The 25,906-nt window shown below is 38.1% G+C and overlaps 1 protein-coding gene and 1 non-coding gene across 2 annotated transcripts; both read left to right on the top strand.

Moving 5' to 3' along the window:
* Positions 1–14,330: 14,330 nt before the first annotated feature.
* Positions 14,331–14,437, top strand: LOC146732298 (U6 spliceosomal RNA). Its single transcript, XR_014927108.1, has one exon. It is a non-coding gene; the product is annotated as a U6 spliceosomal RNA (small nuclear RNA).
* A 639-nt stretch (positions 14,438–15,076) lies between these two features.
* LOC100373913 (BAG family molecular chaperone regulator 2-like) lies at positions 15,077–24,952 on the top strand. The gene is made up of 2 exons (XM_002732869.4): positions 15,077–15,291; positions 24,469–24,952. Exons 1-2 carry the CDS (start codon positions 15,084–15,086, stop codon positions 24,831–24,833), a joined length of 573 nt encoding a protein of 190 aa, XP_002732915.1. The 5' UTR covers positions 15,077–15,083; the 3' UTR covers positions 24,834–24,952.
* The last annotated feature ends 954 nt before the right edge of the window (positions 24,953–25,906 follow it).

Genomic DNA, 25,906 nt, shown 5'->3' on the forward strand with positions numbered 1-25,906 from the left:
GCTTTGTGGACCACCAATGTAGGGAATGAGTATGGACAAGTGTTAATGTCTGTCCTAACAGATCCAGAAGGTGACGGCCTGGCTAACATGGCTTCAGGGTTGAAGCTTAGGTTTCAGGCTCCTGCTCCAAAAGTATTGTACATGGCTCGTGCAGCTGTATTTTGTGTAGTAAATCCAAGCTAAAGACTATGTTTCATGGCAGGTAAGTACGACCTAGAAAAAGTGCCATATGCGAGTACCAAGTTGTGAGTAGCAAATAAGTGTCAACGCGATCTAGCCTAGGTGTCAACCGGCGCACGCCGCCCGGTACTCAACATTAGTCAACCAGTGTACGCGGATTACATTGCGAAGATCACAAATAAAAGTAGCTTTAACTACTATTTCCAGTGCTTTTTGTTTATTATTTATTATTATATTATTATTATTTAAGTGTTTATATCAAAAAGTTCGTTCAGTCGTTTGCACAGAATCGATGTTTGCTCTTCACACACTGCACAAGAAACGTGACAGCACAATAATTTAATAAACGACCATGATCAGCCAGCACACTCCACATAACATGTGAAAATTGTTTTTTCTTTCGGTAAAATTAGTATGAACCTGTCGTCTGCAATTATAGAATCATAGAATTATAATTGTAGTTAGTGAAAATGGGTGTTCACAGAAGGATCACAGAATTCTTGTGTCACGCACCGCCGGTTGAATGAAGACAATAGCAGGTTTCAAAGGTAGTCACACCTCGGATAGGTGTTAAATTTGCTGTATTTTGAGGAGTAAATCCAAGCTAAAGACTGTTTCATGGATGGGACATACAGATTCAACTAGATACATGTATGTGGCATGATATGCAACGTATTGCTATTGCCTGTACATCGGAATCTCATGCCCTATATCCAACATGGCTGGCCTATCTGCAGGCATGTTTGAGTGAGATGCTGCAGACCTCAACCTACTGCTAACAGCTAAAAAGTCTGACCTCCGCTCTAGAGGTGCATGGAGTCTGACAAAAGAGAATGTAGCATTGCATGTCACCAAAAAGGAACTGCAACTTCACTGTAAATGGCGTACTCAGGAGAGGAAGAGATTAAACGACTGATTGCCAACTTGATTGAAGTATTCAGTTCGGACAGCAGGAAGGATACGTTTTGCTCAACCACGACAAAATACAACAGGTGTGGGCAGAAAAACCATGCCATATACTTTGCATACAAGATCATGATATATACAACTATACATCCAGACTGGGTCACTGGGGAAAGATGACCTGGAGCTACATGTTTACAGGGGTTGAAGAGAATCAATGTCATCGTAGTCTTTCCATTGACATATTAATTGTTTTATTCCAGGTAATGAGGTACTTTTTTTTTAATCTCAGTTGAAAATAAAATGCAGTGTTTCCATATTTTTAAAAAGGTTCCATTGTTTAAAAAAACAATCATTTTTTAATACACAGGTACATGTACATCAGCAAATGATATGTCTCCTTGAAGGCATACCACACCATACTCTAGCACCAGCCTTAGCAGTCTTCCTAAAAAACAGCCATGGAACAAAACAGCAACAACTGTCAGTGTATTAGGCTACATTTTGTGTTCATTCTATATTCTGTATTCACCATTGGCTGCAAATTGTCTTTATTGTTTTTGATTTGTTTTATTTTTTTAGAAAAGTTTTTATTTTCTGTTTTCTTTTATAGATTGTAGTTTTTTTTAATTTCTTTCTGTAAGACCCTTTTTATCCTTTCCTAAGGATTTTATGCGTCTAATAAAAAAAAAAATATGCTGAAATTAAGATGTAGCCTTAGCAGCTCTTGAAGATGGAAGTTCCACACATACAACAGTGCACTCCGCCACGAGATTAATCATGTCAACCAGATCGGATATGGTGAAACTTTTAATGTGAAATATCTTTCACCTTTCTTTATTTCAGTGTGCTTATCCTGCAACGGCTCTAACGTATTTACCGATAATACATTCTTTATTTCTTGTAATGCTAGGAATATATAGATCCTAGTGGAGTTTTAGGCGGGAGACAAGTTTAAGAACTTGCTGCAGCGTTGTTTTATAATTCCCCCAGTGAAGTGTCAGTTGACCGTATTATAAATCTGTGAGAAAAGCTATCCCCCTCTCTAAAAGAGTTAAGAGTGCTATTTCCACCTCTACACAGCGACAGCGACAACTCGCAACAAACTGGGCGATTCACACAGAAAAAAACATTAAGTTTAAACAAAGTTTTAGAAGGTGAGAAAATATGATGTGATTATGTGCTGGAAACACATCTTATAAACTGTTTTTTATTCTTTTTTTCAGCAATGGTTAGAGTTCTAGCCCTGCAACATAGAAGCCACCCCACTCGTCAAAGCTCTGTGTGTGAAGTTAGAAAATGCAGAAAGAACTGTTTCAAGGTGGAGGGTGATCCTTGACAAGTATCACCACATACAAAATCTGGTGACAATGCATGACCGTCTGATCAACATGACATGAGATCAACCAGACCATACTTCTCATATGGCGAGCTTTTAAACTACACTACATGATTACACAAAATTACAATTTTTCTCATCCATACTATTACGTTTGTCTTTCAAGGTGGAATGCCAGACAGAAAACTATGGAGAAGCAAATTTTGACACAAGCTCTACCAGGACAAGCTGTCAGAGAAGCCACTGCCTCCAGCAAAATTGTTTTTACCTCGCAACCAACATGTACTTATTCGCTCACATTCCACATCAATTCAAAGTAACACAGTACAAGTACAAGAAGGCAGACACACTTTCAACATTTGCAAACATTGTAAACTTCCTAAAACAAAAGACATTGGACACAGTAGACACGTAGGTCTATTTGGATTACCCATGTGTTGTCTTCTTGCAAGCAATGATGCCTGGTTAGAGGGAAGAAAAAGAAAATCCTAAATGAGGAGTTCATGATTCACTTGTGATTCCATGTAACAAATGTTCATTCCCTCATGACATTTATTGTACACACTACTTATTTTTAACAAATCTCTTATTTTAAAGATAATTGATAATGTTGTTGTACTGAATGTGTATCACATTGTTACATGCATTGGTATTACTTGAGGGAAACGCCCAATCTATACTAAAGTTGAGATACTACTGTATCTCTAATAATAACAACATAGCTCAATGTCGTTTGATTACATAATTATTCAGGAAACATCCCCTTTCCATGCAGCTCTACAAAAAGATCTTGTTGAGATTGAGTAAAACGATATCCTGTGCCACAGTTTTTTAATGTTGCAAGTGGACTTGATCACTAATCAGTGGATTTAATCACTAACCACTTATTTTAATATCATGCAAATTATGATTGACATGCAATCAGCATATTGTGACTGCGTTAGTTTAATATTATTAAGTTATAAATGTCAATTCCTACAATTCTGCAATATAATCTATTGCCAGAACTTCTAGGGGCAGTGTGAATAGAACATGCACATTATTACATTATGTCATAGAAAACAATTGTGTGCTCTGAAGACATTTTGAGCTTGAACATGTCCAACCTAATGCATATCTTAAAACATTCAATAAGATTTGAACAATTGTGCACCCAGACGCTGTGATTGATGGAGAGGTATACAAGATTGACCTACTTCTCACTACATCACTACTGACTGACACAAATATAACCTTTTTAAATTTGACAGGCTGTCTCATGTCAACAATGTTTTATTTCTAGTTTAACAAAACTTAATATTCTTGTACTATCAGAATGTGCAAATCTTAGCAAAACTCATTTACATCTAATACATTATTCAAAAACGAATAGTAAGTAGTATTACTGATTCACCTCAATTATATATAATTGACATACAGTCAAACCTTGATTATTCAAATTACAGATTATCCGATTTCCAAAGTCCCATATATAATTTATTGTCCGTTTATTAATGGGACGGGACTGTATTCTTGTCACCTCTTTGTTTTGACGGACTTGCTAAGTTACATCTTTTGTTTATCATGATTAAAGTAGTGTTACAGACACACTTGAACATCGCGTGTTTAGCACGTTCGCGTCGGACAGTCATTTGATCACAGTCAGTTCTTTTGCTCGGCATGAATTATTAGGGGTTGTACAAACCTGTTTGTTTACCTAATCATACCTTACTGTAAAGGCTTTCTATTATCAGGGGGCCCCATTTTTACCTGTGTTAGTTGAATAGCTGACTTTATTTTCACCGGATTCCTAATTCTGGCACGGTGAATTTCTCGTTTTTTCACGATCTCATTTTTGTAATTTTTTCATTTCAGACTGCAATTATGCCTAAGTCGCAAAAAAAGTCCAAGAATGTCCCGCCACAGTCGGGACGCAAGACATGCTCATCATGCTTCAACCAAATGCCTGATTGGGACCAGCACATGTGTTGCCATGATTGCCTTGTTTGTGTCAGGGACTCGGGGTATTGCTTAGAGGGGCTTTGCGATCGATGGGACCCCAAAACGTGGTTAGATTACAAGGCTCAGTGGTAAGAGTAGCGCTAAAAGGGTGAAATCCATAGCCTGTGAGTGAAAAATCTCTCCCTCCACTTGGTATTCGCGACATGGCTCGTCTTCGGTCGACAACAGAGTTGTCACGATCTGACTCCCTGCTCGAGGTGGCGGTGAAAATGATTGACACAAGACCTTCAGAACCGTTTACCGCTGAGGTAGCGAAGACGTTGATCGATAGCGTGGGAACACCGTTGGCGGATCTAAATTCTCCCAACGTAAAGTTAGTTTCCCCGTTGGATATTACCGAGGCTAACAAACACCGTTCATGAATAAAATAATTCACAGGTAAAAATGATGTACAAAATGATTTAAAACAGGAACATTTTCTTGAATATTATCATTCACTCAATGACTTTGTCAGGAGTACGATCTACGCTATTCTAAGCTACTTTACCATGTCATCTATGAAGAGGATACATACTCTACTAACCATCGAGCAGAAAAAAGATTCTACAACAACTTGATAAAGGAGAGAAAGTAGCAAAGCTGGCACAAGAATACAACATCAAACGAGCAACTGTTTCGAATATTAAAAAAGCACAGCCAACAATCAACAGATTTATAAGCCACAGTGATACAGCAAGTGCTCTAAAAAGAAAAAAGTCTATGAAACCAGCAAGAGATGAACAACTCGATTAAGCAGTGTTTTTATGGTTTTCACACCAGCAAACTGATGCTACAAGAAAAAGCTGCAAGTTTGCATGAGCGAATCCACTCTGATGAAATGCTACCGTCAGATCACGCCATGTCAAGTGGATGGTTACAACGATTCAAAGATCGGCATGGCATTAGACAACTCAGCGTCCGTAGATGACGGTCAAAGAATATCATCTGAAACTGCAGGTCATACTTCAAGAAGGAAATTATGAACTGTACAACGCCAATGAGAGTTGGTGTGCTTTGCCAGACAAAACATTAGCAGCACACAAAGAAAAACAGGCAGCCGGCCACAAAGTTCAAAAGGACCGCATCACAATTTTTCCATGCGTCAATGCTTCCAAACTCACAAATCACCACTTGTTTGCAACTGGCGTTATGCCAATCCATGTTGTTTTAAAAACTGTGACAAAATTTCATTTCCAATTAATCACAAAATTAGGATCGGACTCCTACAGCGTGCTCTACTGCTAGTTGACAACGCAGGTTCACACAGTTTGAAGGGCAGCCAATTACAATCAACGAACGGTAACATCAAGTGTTCTTTTCTACTGCCAAATACAACTTCAAAGCTACAACCGATAGATCAAGAAATCATCACAATTATGAAATCAAAGAAAGCTTAGAAAGAACTGTGTGCTGAGAGTATTGGAGACACATTAAAACTAATTCAAAATTTGCTTTTCAAACAAGATGCATAACATGAACAAAACGTGATTCACATTATCAAAATTTATAATACATATAGAAAATACATTTGATTTTTCATCCATGGTTTTTAGTCTAATTAGTTCCAGAGCACCTCTGCGAAGAATTCATTTTAAATCTGATTTTTCTAGATATCAGAAATGGGCTAATAATAGATAATCAATATGCATGTTTATCAACAATAAAGTAATCATGTCTGTGGATTACCTCAAAAAACGAAATGAATTATTATATTCAAATTAAGCAATTATTATGCATAGATTTAGGTCTGTATATTGTTTCAGGGTGCACATGTACAAAGTTTCATTATAATGTGATGATTAATCCTAACTAAACTAGTGGAAAGCTGAAAAGTAAATTATAATGCAAATTAGGTAATTATTATAGATGTATATAAACCTAAAACTAATTTGATCATCACATTGTGTTAGAGTACATATGTACCAAGATTCATTGAATTAAGATAAGTACTGTCCGAAGTTTCATTAAAATGTGATTAGAACCAAAAATTATGATTTATTATGCAAATTAGGTAATTAATATGATCTGATTTTAACCAAAAACTGAGCGGATCTGTGCATTGTTCTGGAGCATCAATGTACCAAGTTTCATTGAAATGGAATAATTAGTACATGTGATATCAGTGTAAAAGCTGAAAATTGGCAAATTAATATGCAAATTAGTGGTTTTTGAAGCTGGAACCAGACCCCAAAGTTTAAGCTTTGTGCCTGGGTACCACAAAGCTTACATACCCAAGTCATCTTTAGACACCTTGCCAAAATCTCTGATGAGCCATTTCAATGACCAGTATGCTGAAATGACCCATGCTGACTTGTTATCGCAGTGTGATAAATTCACAGTACCCTTGGAGGAAAGGCACTGCAAGTCAGTGGATATTGAAACAAAAAAACAATCTGAGTCGCGTGTCTAGTTCATGCAGAGAGCTGGAAGGATTACAGCATCCAAACTTAAAGCAGCAACGTCTACCAATCCAGAGTCACCTTCCAGTAGTCTGATCAGAGAAATTTGCTACCCAAAACAACATCGCTTCACCAACGAGGCAATAGAGTAAGCTGTGAACATTTTTTTAGTTAAGCCCCCTCCCGACGAAAAAAAAATATTGATACTGAGAATTTCATATGGGGTATTAAAAATGAAGATAGAGCTCGTAAGGAGTACGAAGATTCACCAAACATCCCACTACAATCTTAGTGTCCATTAGTGGTTTGCAGTTGAATACAAAATGGCCATTTCTGGGTGCCTCGTCAGATGGCATTGTAGAATGTGATTGCTGTGGTATTGGAGCATGTGAAATCAAGGTAATGTTTTTTTCTCTTTCCATGGGTTGAACGCTTTTGAACTGAGCTTTTCACAAAAATGTGGACAAGAAATGTTAATATAAAATTGGCATAGTATACGCTTATACTGTATCATAATCCCATTCTAATCTCTTTCATTTATTTACTATCATGATGTTTTTGTTTTGAGTGTCCATTCAAATCAGCGCAACAACGATCGAGGAGTCACTCAGTGACAAAAACTTTTGCCTGAAGAAAGAAGACAAAGTCACTGGTAGCATAGTAGTTGTCGCATCAAACTCATGATCAGTAGACCCAAGTTCAAATCCTACTTTGGGCTGAACATCAAAGGGTCGCTCCCAACCCTGGGTGATTGTGCCAACCATCTTTACTATTACCAAGTACAGGCACAGATACACATAATGGCAGTGGACTACTGTGACTTTGTTGTTTGGACCAACCTTGAAATGCACATTGAACGCATTTATGCTGATACAGAATTCTGAGAGAGAACCGTTGCCGAGGCAACTACTTTCTTCAGACGTGCCATCCTGCCCGAAATCCTTGGCCACTGGCATACAAAGCCAAGCAGTTCAAATGTCACACAGTGCAAACCAATTCCAGACATACCACAGAGTAATCCAAGCACAAGTGCGTACCAATATTGCATCTGCTAAACTGATAAACCAATTCAAATGATCGGTTGCAACAATGATTCATGCCCATACGAGTGGTTTCATTTTAAGTACTTAAAAATTAGAAAGGTATCTAGAGGTACATGTACATGGTAGCATTGTCCTTATTCTGAACATCAAACTCTTCTGGACCCTTGTTCAATTCAAGCTGCATGTTAGCAACCTCAGAACGATATGTCTTTTTTCAACACGTTGGTTTAATCTTTCTCTGCGTATCACAGATGATTCTGTTGGTGGCTTCATGTTTTCATGTCCCAAGTTTAATGTTGGGGCCCAGTCCACAGAATTCTTCTCAAAAATTTACTTGGACAATCTGAAAATTGAACAAATAACTAATAAATAACAGAAGATGATAACAATTCAGTATAACAATGGAAAATAGCGAAGCCATACAAATGCAAAAATGACCCACTACCGAACTGTATTAGCATTATTCAAGTAACAAATGGGTAACAAAAAGTGGATGACAGTGGGGCACAACTTGTCAAAAAAAATGATTCGAATTAAGCATTTTGATTGTTTCTGGCGCTTGCCGTGTACAACAGCCAGCTGACAATGACAAGCACGCAGAGACAAGCCAGTTAAAAAATGTATGTCAGATACTTTGGGTAGCAATAAATACTAAACTACAAGCAGGTATGAAACGTTTAGTTTAGGGACGGATCTTCTTACTCTTAACGAAGTGATCGCTACAGACTCTCAAATAACCACTTTCAATTTTTGACATTTTCATATCTGCTCTACGTATATTTGCTAGCCATTTTTGCTGACATCTTTTTGACAATTCTAAGGTCCGGCTCCTTCATGGGATCTAATTTTTGGAATGCAAAAAAAACTTTTTTCGACTTGCCTGTTTGCTAGATTCCCACACTTATAAACGGAACAAAAATGAGGCATCGTTGCAACGTAAAGAGAAAGTACCGGGTAGCACACTGTCCAATGTACAACTGAAACTGAATTCTTGTCTCATACACATACAACATTAGATTCTCATCTCTGATGAAAAGACAAGGTCTGCCACTCAACGTGAAAGCGAATCATAGCAAAAGCCAATCATTGCGAAGCTACAAGTTCTGTAATAAAATAACAATACAACTTCACCCAATCAAAAAATCAGCTCCATCAAAACTGATTAACTCAAACAATTCAGCATCTTGCAACTGATTTAGTCATGAAAACTAAGCAACTAAATACTGTTAGTATTTGTACAAGTAGAAACTGCAGGCTAGCAGGATGTTACGTAACACCTAATTTGTAAAAAACTACAGATGGCTCTACATCTGTTCATTTTATCTAAGCCGACAAAGGTATTACATAATTATGCACCAGTCAATGTCAACCCTGACCCCTCCCACCTCGGGCAATGCAAGACAAATGTGGGGCATTAGAAGGGTTTATCGCCAAACTGTGCCTTTGGAGGTGGGGCATCGTCCGCCTGCACGGTGTTGTTTCGTTCGGATATTCCTCCCTCTACAACACCGTGCGGTAATTCTATTCATAACCGTGTATGTCACGTGGTTGTGCGATAGAAAGTTTACCGACCAATAGAAAGCTTTGTTACAATGACTGCCAGAAACGGCTGGAGCTTTGCATTCCTGATGTCTTCGGCTTCATTTCTGCCGATATATGTTGCAGCATGGAACTATATAGTTCCATGGTTGCAGTGACATCATGAACTTTGAGGTATAACACCTACTCTTCTATAGTACCCAACAGTGGTGACAACACTATTACCACGCTCGACAGTCGCAATGCCGGTAAAGCATAATAACATAAGGATTTACTATTTCCAGTGCGACTAAAAACGAGCACATCAGACACGGCACTAAGTATAGTTTGAATAGCTTTAGTCTGAATAATAGTGAGTTGCATGATGTATGGATATCGTCGCTGTATTGCCTTGACATCCAAGCCAAGACAGCTTCCACTGTGCGCAGCGAAATTTATTCTCGAGTCAGACATTTTCACCGCCTGGCAATCATCATGGTGAAAACAAAGTCCGATAAATTCTAAGAAAACGGTGTTTTGGGATGGTCGTTGACACCTCTGAACAGTGTAACAAGATTTCCCCTACATATGCAACATATTTAAATTTGGTTGTTTAGGATTTCTTCAAAGTTAAGGTCATGCTGTTTTCTCAAATTTAGTCGTTTTCACCGGCTTTTCGACCGGTACTTCGCAGCAGCTCACGCAGAGCCCATAGAAATACATGGCAGAGTGGAGCGCGTGGGGCATCTCGTGATGAATTTGATAGCTTGGCCAAGCGCGTTGAAGAAAGAAGCAATATGATTGGCTGTTGGTAAATTAATTCTAAACTGTGAGGGCATTGTCACATACACATATTCCTAATGAAATACTTCAAGGTGATAGCGGAGTGCTTCGCCGGAACATTCACCTTGAAAATTCAAGATGGAGGTGGGGTAATAGCTGTTTTTCTTGTCCCGTCATCGCTAGCTGCGCATGCGTATACGTTCATTGAGTACTCAGCTGATAGCAAACATGGTGGACAGTGGCGTTCCCCAGGTTGAGGGTGCGGGAAATGTGGGGTTTGTTTTGGGTGGTGATTTGCCTATCCTTCTTGCCCTAGGAGGTGGGGCATTTGTCAAATTCTACAACAATAATTTCCAAATCCCCCACTAAACCCTGAGGTGGGGAGGGTGGGGGTTGACATTGACTGGAGCATTACCGACGACCACCCACCAACTGACTGAGTGGCCTAGAACGGTGTCCTCGACGATCATTATCATCGTTTTGTTCAGAATTTCTCATCCCACTTTCGTATTGGGTACTCAAATCGAACAGTTGGTCAGCATTGCTTACACATAATCACAATTCTGAAATACTGGAAAAATTCGCCGTAAAGCCGTCGTCGCAGTTTTTTCAGTCTTTTTTTGAAATTTGAAGAAGTCCCGGAATTTCGCAAAAATCGAGCCTCAGATTCACACAAAATAAACGAGATTCACTCAAATAAAGTACGTATTAATGATAACTGTACAAGCCCTACCTCCACTGGAGCTAATCTCTGTTAAGATATTAAAAACCAACGACGGAAATAGAACGTAAACTCGAGAAAATTATGTAATGCCAAGCGACTAGTAGCTACCATTTTCAGTTTGAAACGTTAGAGAAGCGCCCTCTACGCCATTTAAATTTAAGAACAATTCGCATCACTCATTGGCTGTCGTGTTCTTAAATTTAGCCAACGCGATGATCTGATTGGCTAAAATCATTCTTAAATTGTTCTTAAATACCCAATTCACTTGCCCCGGGCAAGTGTTTATTGGAGGTGTGACTATGCAAATGAGTCCTGTTAATCACTTGCATAGCCTATCGTAGATACAAGCACTAATACCCATAAGCATCAAAGTATATAACGGGCCAGTCAGACTTGCTTCCATAAAGCACAAACCTGAGCATTCCGTAATGACAAGCAATAGTTGGCAATAGTTGGGACACGGACTGTGGTTAGGATAATAAATTTGCGACGATGCATCACTCTGTACGAAAACCTGATGTCCGACCACAGCCACTTGCGTGCAAAGAAAAACAAGCAGCCTCTCGGCTGAGATAGCTCCGCTGTTAGCAATGCACATTTCAATTACAGAACAGAAGATATTATTAGAAAATGAACAATATGTATAGTATCAAAGCAATGGGACTTGCTGTTTTCAACAAGAATTCAAAAATATCATTTTTCACCATAAATGATTGTGGTTTTTAACAAGAAGAAAATATCACTTTTTATCAAAAATGATAAAAATATTCATCAAAATTAGAGAATTTAAAATATCATGAAATAAACAAATTTGAGAGTGGTCCACATGTAGTACCTATATATGTAATATCAAAACAATTGGAATTGTGATTTTTTACAAGAAGTTGAAAACATTACTTTTTACCAAAAATGACAAAAGTATTCACCAAAATTAGAGAATTAAAGATATCATTACAAAATGAACAAATCCGAGAGAGGTCCACATGTAGTACCTATATATGTAATATCAAAGCAATTGGACTTGTGGTTTTTAACATGAAGTCGAAAATATAATTTTTTACCAAAAATGACAAAAATGTTCACCCAAATTAGAGAATTGAAGATATCATTACAAAATGAACAAATCTGAGAGAGATTCACATGTAGTACCTATATATGTAATATCAAAGCAATTTGACTTGCGCTTTTAACAAAAAGTTGAAAATATCACTTTTTACCAAAAATGACAAAAATATTCACCAAAATTAGAGAATTGAAGATATCATTACAAAATGAACAAATCTGAGAGAGATCCACATGTAGTACCTATATATGTAATATCAAAGCAATTGGACTTGCAGTTTTTAACAAAAAGTCGAAAATATCACTTTTTACCAAAAATGACAAAAATATTCACCAAAATTAGAGAATTGAAGATATCATCATGAAATGAACAAATCTGAGAGAGGTCTACCCAAGGTACATATACACCAAGTACCAAAACATTCAGGCTTGTAGTTTTCAAGAAGAAGTCGAAAAAGTAAAACTTTGACACGGACGACGACGGACGACGGACGCCGGACGACGACGGACAATCACTCATATGATAAGCTCCGCTCGACAAAGTCGACAGCGGAGCTAAAAACTGCTATATGCCGACTAGTGTACATTTTCTAATGTGCACGAGGCCGGTTATACAAGGAAAGTCGGAACTTGTATTACTAGTATCTAAAATAAATATTTTAGTCATTTGTTCACGTACTATTAGCGTGACTTCGAAGGCTAGATTTAGTAGTCACGTTAAAAATTTAATTTGGCCGGCGCGTGGGCACTTAGTTACGGAATTAATTTACCAACAACTAAACATAACATCATGATGAAGAAGCCAGTAATTAATTAGTACTGAGTCACGTGTACCATTATTGGTCCGTCATCGGAAACTCTGAAATCGTCTGGTCCGTGTCTTATTCATGTTCTATTTACCGTCATATGCTGCGCTATTTCTGGAATACGCTTTTTATCACCAAGTAACAATAACGGTAAACAATACCAAACCTTATAAAGAGCCTAAGGTATATGACGGAATACAGTATTCATATCATTAAAACATGAATAGGGGTATTTCTGGCTTGTACTCTCTGAGCCTAAGGTATATGACGGAATACAGTATTCATATCATTAAAACATGAATAGGGGTATTTCTGGCTTGTACTCTCTGAGCCTAAGGTATATGACGGAATACAGTATTCATATCATTAAAACATGAATAGGGGTATTTCTGGCTTGTACTCTCTGTGACGAATTTTAAATTTGCGACTCTTTTCGTTGAATCCGCTATGAGATAATGAGAAAAGCATTGTGAACTGTTCACATTTTTAACCTGTTTCAGCGGCCTAAAGTCACGTGAAATTGATTGACAGCAGTTAATTATTCAAGCTTTAATAGTAGCGCGTCCTATTTTCAAGTTCGTCTTTTTGACAATTATCCGACAAAATCTGAACTTGTACACTACTTATTGTCATAAATACTATATTTAATCACTGCTGTGATATTCAAAGTTCATGGTAACCAAGCTCCGGTAAAGACGAGTTTTCACAGCTTGATTATGTCGTACTAAATTGGATGTATATGACTATGAATATCACATCAGTGATTAGATATAGTATTTATGACAATAAATGATGTACGAGTTGAGATTTTGGCAGATAAAACTAAAAAACATGAACCGGAAAAGGGGACGCGCTAATAAACTTGAATAATTAACTACTGTCAATCAATGTCACGTGACGTTGGGCCACTGAAACAGGTTGACGTTTAATCTCCGAAAACATTTACACAGTTCCTAATGCTTTTCTCATTATCACATAGCGGATTTAATGAAAATCGTGTTCGCAAATTTAAAAAGTTGCAACAGAGAGTACGAGCCAGAAATACCCCTAGTCGTGTTTTCATGAAACGAATACTGTGTTTAGTATTGTTTACTGTTACTTGGTTACTTGATGATAAAGAGTGTATCCAGACAGACGATCTATAGAGTCATGAGTTGCCAATGACGGACCACAGGACTGTGAACGGGCCAATAATGTTACTTGCCTACTTAATGACTTGCCTACAGTCGCTGGCGGCGCTGTCTATTAAACGAGGGCGTTATTGTAGGTCAAACCGTCGGTCAAACCACTGTGAGTAACCGTGTCAAACGCTGTTCGGGGTAAAACTACGTCGTGGTCGAACTATGTTTAAACATACTGTAGCTTGTATAAATAAACTGTATTACTTGTGTTTAATAAAATGATAACTGCATTACGGGTGTTTGAAAACAAACGCTCTGCTACCATTCTATGGTTTTCACAATGACGCGTAACTACCTAATTTGCATATGACTGAACACATTGAACGTATCGTATACGTATATTGCGTTCACCATGTGTAGAATGTTTTGAATTTCTCTACGCTTATATAGCAAATGAAAACCCCTATAAGTTGTGCTTGCTTCGGCAGCACATATACTAAAATTGGAACGATACAGAGAAGATTAGCATGGCCCCTGCGCAAGGATGACACGCAAATTCGTGAAGCGTTCCACATTTTTTCCCTTCACACAAGACCCATCCATTTCCATTTTATATAGGACATGGGAGGCACTGACCTTCCATGTACAAGCAGTTACTCAGCGTTTATTTTTCTTTAATTTCTATCTCATACCTTCGTAAACGCACACTATTTAACGGACAATCATTGATACATTACAAAAAAAAAAAAAATAAAAAAAAATTGAATATTATTGAAAAAAATTATGATTGATTGAATAATGTTGAGGCTAGTATTTGCTTAAAATAACGTGTTTTGACTTTCAATAAAAATCCAGTGTTTAAACATTTGAAAGACTGGTTTCAACTGAAATATCTTAGATTTGTAGTAGATGCCAGTTATTGATATAATACCAAGTACAAATAAAGAAATTGTTATTATGCATTTTGACGTGTAACCTTTCAATGAAGATTGGTGTACACCGAAAATTAGCGTTGTTAAGCAGCCTACAAGAAAAGTTAGAGATATTATAAAATTTCTTTACGATGAAACAAGGCTTACATAGTTGTTGCTATGTTTTATTTTAGTATATTCCATATTGCACTACAACATATTGCACACGCACGTGCCGTGGAATTCCCAAGAGAACGGGTAAATTACTCGTTCTGTCGTGCCTGCGCCACCTACGTCTGTTACAGTATTTCAAGATGGCGGACCAAAAGAAGAGGGGCAAGTTCGATCGGACGGACTCGATGGCCAGTCACACAGACAGACTGATTGCTATGCTGGACCAAGTAGAAAAACGAGTAGAAACACTACGAGAACATGCCATCGCCATGGAGCAAGAAAAGGACCACCTCCTAGAAACTATCGATCAATTTCGGAATATGAAAGAGTTAGACTTCGTGAGTTCCGGTAAGATAATCAAAATTATCGAAACTTCGCGGTCAACTTGAATGCCTATTCGTGGCATAGCCTTTTCGCCCCTTTTTGATATATTATCAGACATTATTTGACAAAACATACTTCTATGAAAGATCTAAAAAGTAATCAGTTGCCACACACAGTATATATGACATGAACCCGGATATGAAAGTCCACAATATTGAGTCACACCCCTTGGACCTTGGATTTGTAGGCAAAGGCGTCCGTCGAACTCGGCCGGCGGTAGAAATCGTCGGTTGGCCGGTTTATGTGGCTGTTAATGGTCTGCGAGTTTTGTTCATTTCAGTCATATCACGGTAAAAAAATGAAATACTACAGGATACACGGGCGACCAGCATTGACAATGACAATGACAATTAGTTTGGATAATTAGAGTACTAACAGATTTTCACTTATGCTCCGGTTAGATATAAAATACACCACGAATATTCACTTTTGAGATATAATTGTTGGTATGTGTTGGTTCTTGGATATTTCATCTTCGTCGTCCTTTACTTGGTTTAGTAATTCGAACTTCCCAGTTTGCGTAAAAAGGTTTCGCGATTTCGACATCGAAAATGCCTGTGCATCATTATTTGCTGAGGGATGGCCGCTTAGGTATGTGCTCTGTAACTTGCAGCAAATGAACCTAAAAACGTTAGGTACTAAAGTCCAAAAAGTACGTTTAAGTTCTGCATTTTTTCATAGCATAAAAACGATTTACTCCCTTGCATATTGTGACACCTTCAAATCAACTGATTTCTATACCCCTCAAGAGTCAAAAAGGTATGTACCTCCATTTTACCACAACTTGTGAAAGTCTTTTTTGCTTAACGTGTTCATTTGCCTTCAATTGCGTTTCAGTGGCTGTCACAGTCGTATTCTGAATCTTGCCGATAACTTTTTGGTTCAAATTCACTTAGATATCGCTGAGAAAACTCAAATTTTCAACTAAAGCTAATTTGCATAACAATGTTTGTCGCATACGACTTATTTACCACTTCCGTGTCACTGAGAATGTTCTAGAACCGTACTGTGTCTGGGTGGAATATTCTAGATTTTTTTTAGAAACTGGTTGAATAGGTAATAGAACACTGTAGGAGGCAATAGAAGGTAATGGAACATTCTAGAAATTTGTAGTAAGTTCCAAACTCATTATGTATGCTGATGTAATGGTCTATTTGTATTCAACTTATTATCTTTTTTTTTTTTTTTTTTTATGCCTTTTTGTTCCCTTACTCTTTATGTGGTTATTTTTCTTTTACTAATATCTGATTTGTAACCCTTTTCATCCCCTCCGGGGGATGTTGTGTGTTAATAAATAAATAAAATTTATAGACATATTTATATATACTCCATATATAGGGGAGTTGTTCAGCACTGAGTTCAGATCTGAGATCTCGTTGAATTGTATTGGAGTTTAAGTATCTAGTCATTGGAGTAGTGGAGTTTTACCGCGTTATTGTACTTGATGTTTGCAGAGTATAATAATACCAGTACCAGTTGAAACCTCATCTGTTGGCTCCGTGTTCGTATTTTATCATCGCCGCCAGGGAAGTCTTTCTATTACTGTTGCCATTTTGGTATTTGAACCATCACACCTGTACTATACCAATTACGGTAATACCGGTATTACAATGCGTGTGACAATGTTTTTGCCATTGGTCGCCATATTGGACACCCATACAATTAGTTATTTAAAGATATGACCTTGGTAGTACTTATTAAGCTTAAGTTTACACATTCAAAGTCATTATATGCAAAATGACAGGAAGTTGTAATTGATACCATCTGTTTCAATTGAATAAGTGATCAGATGCTAGGCAGACTCCAGTGAACTAACATCCTGTAACAGCACTGTAATGTTTTTTGGGAAAGTCCAGGATTATTGAAGGAACCCGTTTTTGACTGAGCTGCTTTCGTGTTTTGACGCCTGATTGACACCTGCAACTCATATTCATTCTATTTTTTTCCAAATTTCCTATTTTGAATTTTGTTCCATTTTGAAGTTAGTCATTTGTGAATTAAACGGTTTGCTATTAGCATTCAACAATTTTTAAAATAACTTTTCATCAGTGTTGTGGAGTAGAGCTTTGAGTGCCGATCACAATGTCAAAAAATAACAGTCCAGTTTAGACATGGCCATACATGGACACAGTTTTTTATTAATGGGACAAGCTGGAACTGGCAAGACTAAAACTCTAATTGAACTAATCTAGAATTTGAGGAAGACCAAAAGAGTTCAAGTTACAGCTAGCACAGGCATGGCTGCAAGTCAGTAATTTTTTACTATCCAAGAAACGAATCAGGACGATTTCTTTTGTTTCCAATTCGTTGTAAGCCTAGAAACATGGCAACGTTGTTTTTGGTGAATATATAACATGTTCTGTTCCAATAAAGGATTTTGATATGCATAACAATTCCTTACTGAAACATTTCCTGTACAATGTCACTTCATGTTCAACATGTTGTTGAATGTTTGCGTCACTGTACGTAAAAACACACTCTCGAACTTGACAATTTGAAAGTTTAGACCATTGAGCAAATAGATGGAAATACCAGTTGCATAAATCATGAAAATTGATGATTCGACTGCTGACCGGGATAGCTGCATTTAGTGTTCTTTTCTATGCAATATAAAATCATATCGATGCTGTGGGCGTAAGTAAGTACTAGTAAACAGTCCGGGACATAGTCAATACATGCTGGTAGGCTGGTTGACAATCCGCTCCGCTCAAAAAACAAGCAACATGTTTTTAGCTGTTTCCATGGTAGGACATGAACGTGAAGCTAACGTCAGTTTATAACTAAATGGGCCCTGTATACGAAGTTCGCAAAAACCATTTAGTCTTTAGAAGTCACTTAGTTTATTACTAGGATGTATTCTGCTGTTACATTTATTATTTGCAACTGTTTTGCGATAGTATTTTCTAGAATGAAGGCAGCATTTACAGTTCATTCAAAGTTCAAAGTTGGGTTGGGATTATGTTGATACAATGTAACAACGTCTGCGTCGGTGATATCTTACCAGTGCGCAACGTAGCCAAAATAAAAACCCTGAACACTGCTATTACAAAACTGGTAGGAGGTAATACATTTGGGGCAAAAGTATTCAAAAATCAGTTTTTGGCTGTTGCAATGGCAGTGGTGGACCAGGATTTTTTTTCAATTACTGACGGTACGACCTACCTGTGAAGTATGAACAAAATCAGCCGAGCCAAAAAAATCACAGAAGAAATAATACGTGAAAACACTGGAAATCACACACAGACACACACACGAAACGACAAAAGTATAAGGGCAATCCTAGCGGAGCAGACCGCCAACAATGTTTGTGAACAAACATTGACAAACGATCATAAGATAAAGTTAAAACAATAGCGTTGTGGCTCCTTCCGTTAGTACCTTCCGTGCTTGAATATTTTCTTAAAGGCCGACTTATAATTATAATTTGGTCTCTGTGTGTCTGTATCTCAGAATCCCTTGGACAGATTCCGTTCATTCTTTGCATGTGCCTAGTACGTTATGTGGGACATATGCACATGCAGTGGTTTAGCCGGTCTAGTCAAACACAAGAATGTGTAAATGTGCATTTTTATTGGATATTTATCAATTTGGCCCGAAACGTAGTCACTGCAAAACTTGGCCGAGCAAAATCATGACAAAATGTACTCTATTCGTACTCATTTTACATACAAAATTGTACATGAACGTCATGTTGTGGTGCTTCGTGGATCACTATAAAAATAATCATCCTTGCTACGAGCCGGAAATAAAACATATTACCAACTAGCACGGCGGCAGCGAATCTCTTCCTTAATACCAGTCATGTGGAAAGTGTCAACAATTCGTTGAATGCTTTTCATGACATGCGCATCGCATTTCATTTCGAGCGATTCTACATTGAACACGGTTACTAGTAATCGTGATGATGAGTAATTAAAGGCATCTCATAACTACAGGCACAATTGTTGAGAACGGCCGTTTCTCGTTGACAAGTTGATTTCAACCACCGTCTGTGTTTTCAGACAGACATTTTATATTCTGTCTGGTTTTGACAACCTCATGCCCCACGTTGCAAAGAAGCTCGTCTGTGTTTTCTTTCCTGTAATTCATTCCATTCTATTCTCTAACATAAACAACGCACTCTGGCGTTTATTTCACCTCATATGCAAAATTTTGAAAACAATGTGTGCGGAGCTTACAGTCCCGGCAAATTCGAAACTCAACGCTTTTGAAACCCATTTTTCCGGCAAATCAACAATATGTCAGAGAACAATAGTGTTGTTGGGCATGTTGTGTGGCATATAGCTTTCTTTTGTAAACTTGTGTCACTGACCACTTCACACTTTGGCGATTACTGTAAAATCTGTATTAGAAGCTGCGGCTTCTATTAAAATGGTACAATGCAACAGAAGGGATGTGGCTTCTATTAGAGCGTCTAAACATATGAGAAATGGTGAATTTTTGGTTCTCAATTATTCAAAAAGAATGGGTGCGACTTTTATTAGAGATGCGGCTTCTAATACAGATTTTACGGTACAACTTTTATCGAACCGAGATTGACTGTATTCGTAGGCATGGTGACGACCGAACCCGACCAGATGCAAACTCTGCATGTTTAATCAGATAAATAATTAGTCTGAGACCTGCATTAGTCTTTGAAGACTAAACTAACTTTTAAAAAATAATTTTTATGGAAATAGTCACTATAAACCCTAACCCTTGCCAACCTCTGAGTATGTGGGAAACATGAGAAATCACTAGAATTGCTAAATATATTATGCCCCACCCCTTTGATAACACCCAAATGCTGTATGTTTTTCCCAACCTTCCCTATACCTATACTTTTGTCCATGGGTCCACAGGTAAGTTTCATGAGAAAATGACCTACTCCTTCAGGCATCTATAAACTTTGCTATCCCAAAATTAGCCCAATAGTTTTCCCACGTACAATATGTACATTTATGTGTATCACAAGGTGGGGTTGCCACTCATACGTCAATGCACGGTTACTAGAATGTGTAACTTTCAGAACATCTACGATACACAAAACATGTAGCTATTGACTGTAAATCTGATTGGTTGTTTGCCATATCGTTGCCATGCGACGTACACTATGGTTCAAACCTGTAAATCTGATTGGTTGTTTGCCATATCGTTGCCATGCGACGTACACTATGGTTCAAACCTGTAAATCTGATTGGTTGTTCACCATATCGTTGCCATGCGACGTACAGTATGGTTCAAACCTGTAAATCTGATTGGTTGTTCGCCATATCGTTCCCATGCGACGTACAGTATGGTTCAAACCTGTAAATCTGATTGGTTGTTTGCCATATCGTTCCCATGCGACGTACAGTATGGTTCAAACCTGTAAATCTGATTGGTTGTTTGCCATATCGTTGCCATGCGACGTACAGTATGGTTCAAACCTGTAAATCTGATTGGTTGTTCGCCATATCGTTCCCATGCGACGTACAGTATGGTTCAAACCTGTAAATCTGATTGGTTGTTCGCCATATCGTTCCCATGCAACGTACAGTATGGTTCAAACCTGTAAATCTGATTGGTTGTTTGCCATATCGTTCCCATGCGACGTACAGTATGGTTCAAACCTGTAAATCTGATTGGTTGTTTGCCATATCGTTGCCATGCGACGTACAGTATGGTTCAAACCTGTAAATCTGATTGGTTGTTTGCCATATCGTTCCCATGCGACGTACAGTATGGTTCAAACCTGTAAATCTGATTGGTTGTTCGCCATATCGTTCCCATGCGACGTACAGTATGGTTCAAACCTGTAAATCTGATTGGTTGTTCGCCATATCGTTCCCATGCGACGTACAGTATGGTTCAAACCTGTAAATCTGATTGGTTGTTTGCCATATCGTTCCCATGCGACGTACAGTATGGTTCAAACCTGTAAATCTGATTGGTTGTTTGCCATATCGTTGCCATGCGACGTACAGTATGGTTCAAACCTGTAAATCTGATTGGTTGTTTGCCATATCGTTGCCATGCGACGTACAGTATGGTTCAAACCTGTAAATCTGATTGGTTGTTTGCCATATCGTTGCCATGCGACGTACAGTATGGTTCAAACCTGTAAATCTGATTGGTTGTTTGCCATATCGTTGCCATGCGACGTACAGTATGGTTCAAACCTGTAAATCTGATTGGTTGTTTGCCATATCGTTGCCATGCGACGTACAGTATGGTTCAAACCTGTAAATCTGATTGGTTGTTTGCCATATCGTTGCCATGCGACGTACAGTATGGTTCAAACCTGTAAATCTGATTGGTTGTTTGCCATATCGTTGCCATGCGACGTACAGTATGGTTCAAACCTGTAAATCTGATTGGTTGTTTGCCATATCGTTGCCATGCGACGTACAGTATGGTTCAAACCTGTAAATCTGATTGGTTGTTTGCCATATCGTTGCCATGCGACGTACAGTATGGTTCAAACCTGTAAATCTGATTGGTTGTTTGCCATATCGTTGCCATGCGACGTACAGTATGGTTCAAACCTGTAAATCTGATTGGTTGTTTGCCATATCGTTCCCATGCGACGTACACTATGGTTCAAACATAACTAGCTTTAAACTAGCTTAGCTTGTTGTCATTTATTGTGATCTGTCTAAATATGTTTTATATTAGTGATATCAAAATTGACATATACATTTATTGTGATCTGTCTAAATATGTTTTATATTAGTGATATCAAAATTGACATATACATTTATTGTGATCTGTCTAAATATGTTTTATATTAGTGATATCAAATGTAGGTGAGGATACTTGCTTCTAGTCAAAGCCAAGTGTTACTGTTAGTCAGCTTCAGACTGTGCTATATACAATGGATGTAAAATACATTGTCTGTTTACATACTGCCCCTCTGAACTATGCATTGTTTATTAATAGACCCTCCAGTAGACCTCACCTTTCAAACTGTCCAAAAAAGACCCCGGTCGTTTGATTGCAACCCCACACTTTTTGAGTATTTTCTAGGTTTTAACTCAAATTGTGCCGCCCTAAAACCGACATCGCACACACAATTGAAAACTTATTACAGTGTTTTCTCCTAACCTGTGGTTAGTAATTTTTGCCGTATAAATAATCAAACAAATAAATTGTCACTCCCTATCTAATCCGACCGTTTTAACTTTCGAACTTACACTGTAACCAAAATCAGCACTCCCCGCGCTACAAAACTCCCGCAAAATATCTCACGGTCCTCTAAAAAACTCCTGTACTTTTACTTTTCGACTCATGCAAATAAATTGTCCCGCTTTCAAATCCAACCGTTTTAACTTTCGAACTTACACCACAACCGAAATCAGCGCTCCCTGCGCCAATAAACTCCCGCTAAATCACCTCCCGCCCTCTATAAAATTCCCGTAGTTACATCTTTCGACTCACACAAATAAATTGTCCCCCTGACAATTCCAACCTTTTTTAATTTCGAACTTACACTACAACCAAAATCAGCGCTCCCCGCGCCAATAAACCCCCGCTAAATTACCTCCCGCTCTCTATAAAATTCCTGTAGTTACACTTTTCGTCTCACGCTAATAAATTGTCCCCCCGTCAATTCCAACTATTTCTAATTTCGAACTTACACTACAACCAAAACCAGCGCTTCCCACGCTAATAAACTCCCGCTAAATTACCTCCCGCCCTCCAAAAAATTCCCGTAGTTACACCTTTTGACTCACGCAAATAAATTGTCCCCCTTTTAATTCCAACCTTTTTTTAATTTCAAACTTACACTACAATCAAAATCAGCACTCCCCGCGCTACAAAAACTCTCGCCAAATTACCTCCCGCCCTCTAAAAAATTCCTGTACTTATACTTTTCGACTCCTATCATTTCCAGCCCTCCCTAGTGGCTCGTCCCAATCGTCCTATGCCACTTTATCATTCATTTTTAGATGGTTCGCACCCACTTCCGAACCAGTCTTTCGTTTTTTCGTTTCTCCCACACTTTCGATCCCCAAATTTACCGCTTTTTCTCTCCCCTTAAACCACGTTTCTGATGGCTCCCTTTCGATTATATTACTTTTCAACAACATCCTCACGTTTTTTTATTTTTATTTACTCCCGCCGATTACTAGACTTGCGTCCAAAAACACCGCTGCTCAACAGCTGTCCCACCCCATAAAACCCATCGCCTATTTGCCTAGTTACGTTTAGTTTTGGTTTTTTTCTATCTCCCTTTACAATTCCCCCGTTGACACCTCGCCAGGTATTTACACTTCCCATCCTCACCGCCCCTTTGAACGACCGCTACCAATCAGACTGTACAAATAGTTATCCGCCACGGTGTCTACTCCCCAGTAGCACCGCCGACCATACATCGACGCCCTCTACGCCACGGTAAATGATAAGCGCCCCAAATTTTTACATACTGGCTCGCCCCCACCCCTTCGTTCATAATAGCAACAATGTCGTCTCGCACCTCCTCCCTCCCTGCCAGTCCCCGTTATTTCCGTTGATATATTTCACACCATTCCTACGAAAATTCCCAACAGACTTTTCTAGGATCTCCCGAAATAATCGAAGCTCCCCTCAAAAATCACGTTCCATTAGTATGTTTAAGTGTAAACTCGCATTTATTCAAGCCCGATAAATCGCGAAGCCACTTCTCATTGGCCGTTCCCCTACACTGAGTGTATAGGTGATTACTCTCTCTTACTATATTCTATATTTTGAATAATTAATTAGAACAGTTAATACCCCTTAGTGGCATGTTGGTTGCACTAGGCTCATTATTGGAAGAGCCAAGTTCAAATCCTACCTGGGTGAATGTGTCTTAGACTCAATGGGCAGGTTAAATCTACTGGCCGAGTATCAATCATTAATGTACAGTATATGACTAGTCCTGGTTCATGACAAGATAGCGTATTGGATTGCCATAATGCAGCAAGATGGTCACACAGCTCTGTCACATGCAATCTTTAGCATATATATGTGAACACTCCAACTTTTTAATTAATTTAATTTATTAAAAAGCTGTCTGGTCAAACAAAAAACCCTGCACCATTTTACTTGCATCCATTGCCTCAGCCCAACCAAAATTGTGAAATATTCAGTAGTTGAATCTTAATGGTCACAACTTATGCAACGTGTTGCCAAGTAACAAGACTTTGTTGTTGATTTCAGGTGAAAGAGAAGAATTATTTATAACAGTTGATAGACTACTATGTCGTTGCCTAACAGTGGACGTCAAGGTATCTACAATTAGGAATGAAGTACAACAACAAGCCCTAGATCGCATCAATCGTATGCTACAAGACCTTTCTGAAAAAAGTAAATCAGATTTGGTTGGCTGTAAAGAACTCGTTGTTATGTATTTGAATGCTTGTTCCTCTGATTCGTCAGGAATACCAGATCAGAAGTTTCAGATGACGGTCATAGAATGTACGGTAGATGACCAGAAAAAGATTCGAAAACGACTTCATGATTATTTACAAGTGCTTAACAATACAGAGGAAGAACTGAGCAAACATAAAATATCTGTCTCGTAGTATTTATTTATACATTTATACAAGTTTTTATCTTTACTGGATAATTATCAGCATGGAAAGTTTTTTTAAAAATTTAAAGTGGGAGGGTAGTTACCTGCTCACGCGTGCGAATTGAGTCCCAAGCGACGATAACAACTCACGCTAAAAATGCAAAGGCTCATGGGTAGACGCTTGTTTGTAAACAATTACACACTATGAACATTTGATGCATGCGTAGGTGACGGCTCTCCCACTTTAAAAGAAACCCCATTTTATTCTAATAGGAAGTTGGTTACAAGGAGTCTTTAGTGTATCCTTGTATTTTAAAGCCCCTTTCTGCAATTCCAGGGATTACATCAAACACTGTTGTTCATTTATTCTTTGCTTGCCATTATAATTTTAGTTCAGCTTGCACAGTGTATTGTTCAGAATTCTTCTATCATTTTACAAAGTATCAGATGCTTACCCTTGTGGAACGTTTGACAGAGACATGATTTATTTTGTTCACCTTACAGTGGCATTTGTATTTCTTTATATTTTTGTGAGACAATTTCTCTCATGAAAGTAAAAAAAACCTGGGACAAAAATACAAGGTACAGATAGGTTACATCTACTAACTGGTTACAATGACCTACATTGTAACTGTATCACTGCCTGAGAGATTACCATACATCCAAATAAAACACTTTCTGTGCAATCAGAACGAACTACGGACTGTGGTAGTAAATTAAATTGCATTTCAAGGCAGTCAGGTTAAGTGATACTGCATGGCATTAAATTTTCCCAAGGAATGATTGTCATAACAAGTCAGTATTTTTGAGAGAATCTGTGACTCCATGTCTGAAGGACTACACTCAAATATACCGGTAGTTTGCAATTTTTTTCCCTGATTCTTAAAATGCTGAACAATTTGTGTAAAATATGAATTTAAAACTAAGCATGCTTTGTGTTACTGTAAAAATCTGTTACATTCAACGTATGATTTCCAAACATAAAATAACTTGTGGAAATGTCAGCACATAATGCCTACTAGTATTTTCAATATATATTTTGTATTGATATTGGCTGATGACATCATTGATCTTTCAGTTGGA

Source organism: Saccoglossus kowalevskii, chromosome 18, assembly GCF_978046115.1.
Source record: "Saccoglossus kowalevskii chromosome 18, keSacKowa6.1, whole genome shotgun sequence".
In the NCBI taxonomy this organism is placed as follows: Eukaryota; Metazoa; Hemichordata; class Enteropneusta; family Harrimaniidae; genus Saccoglossus; species Saccoglossus kowalevskii.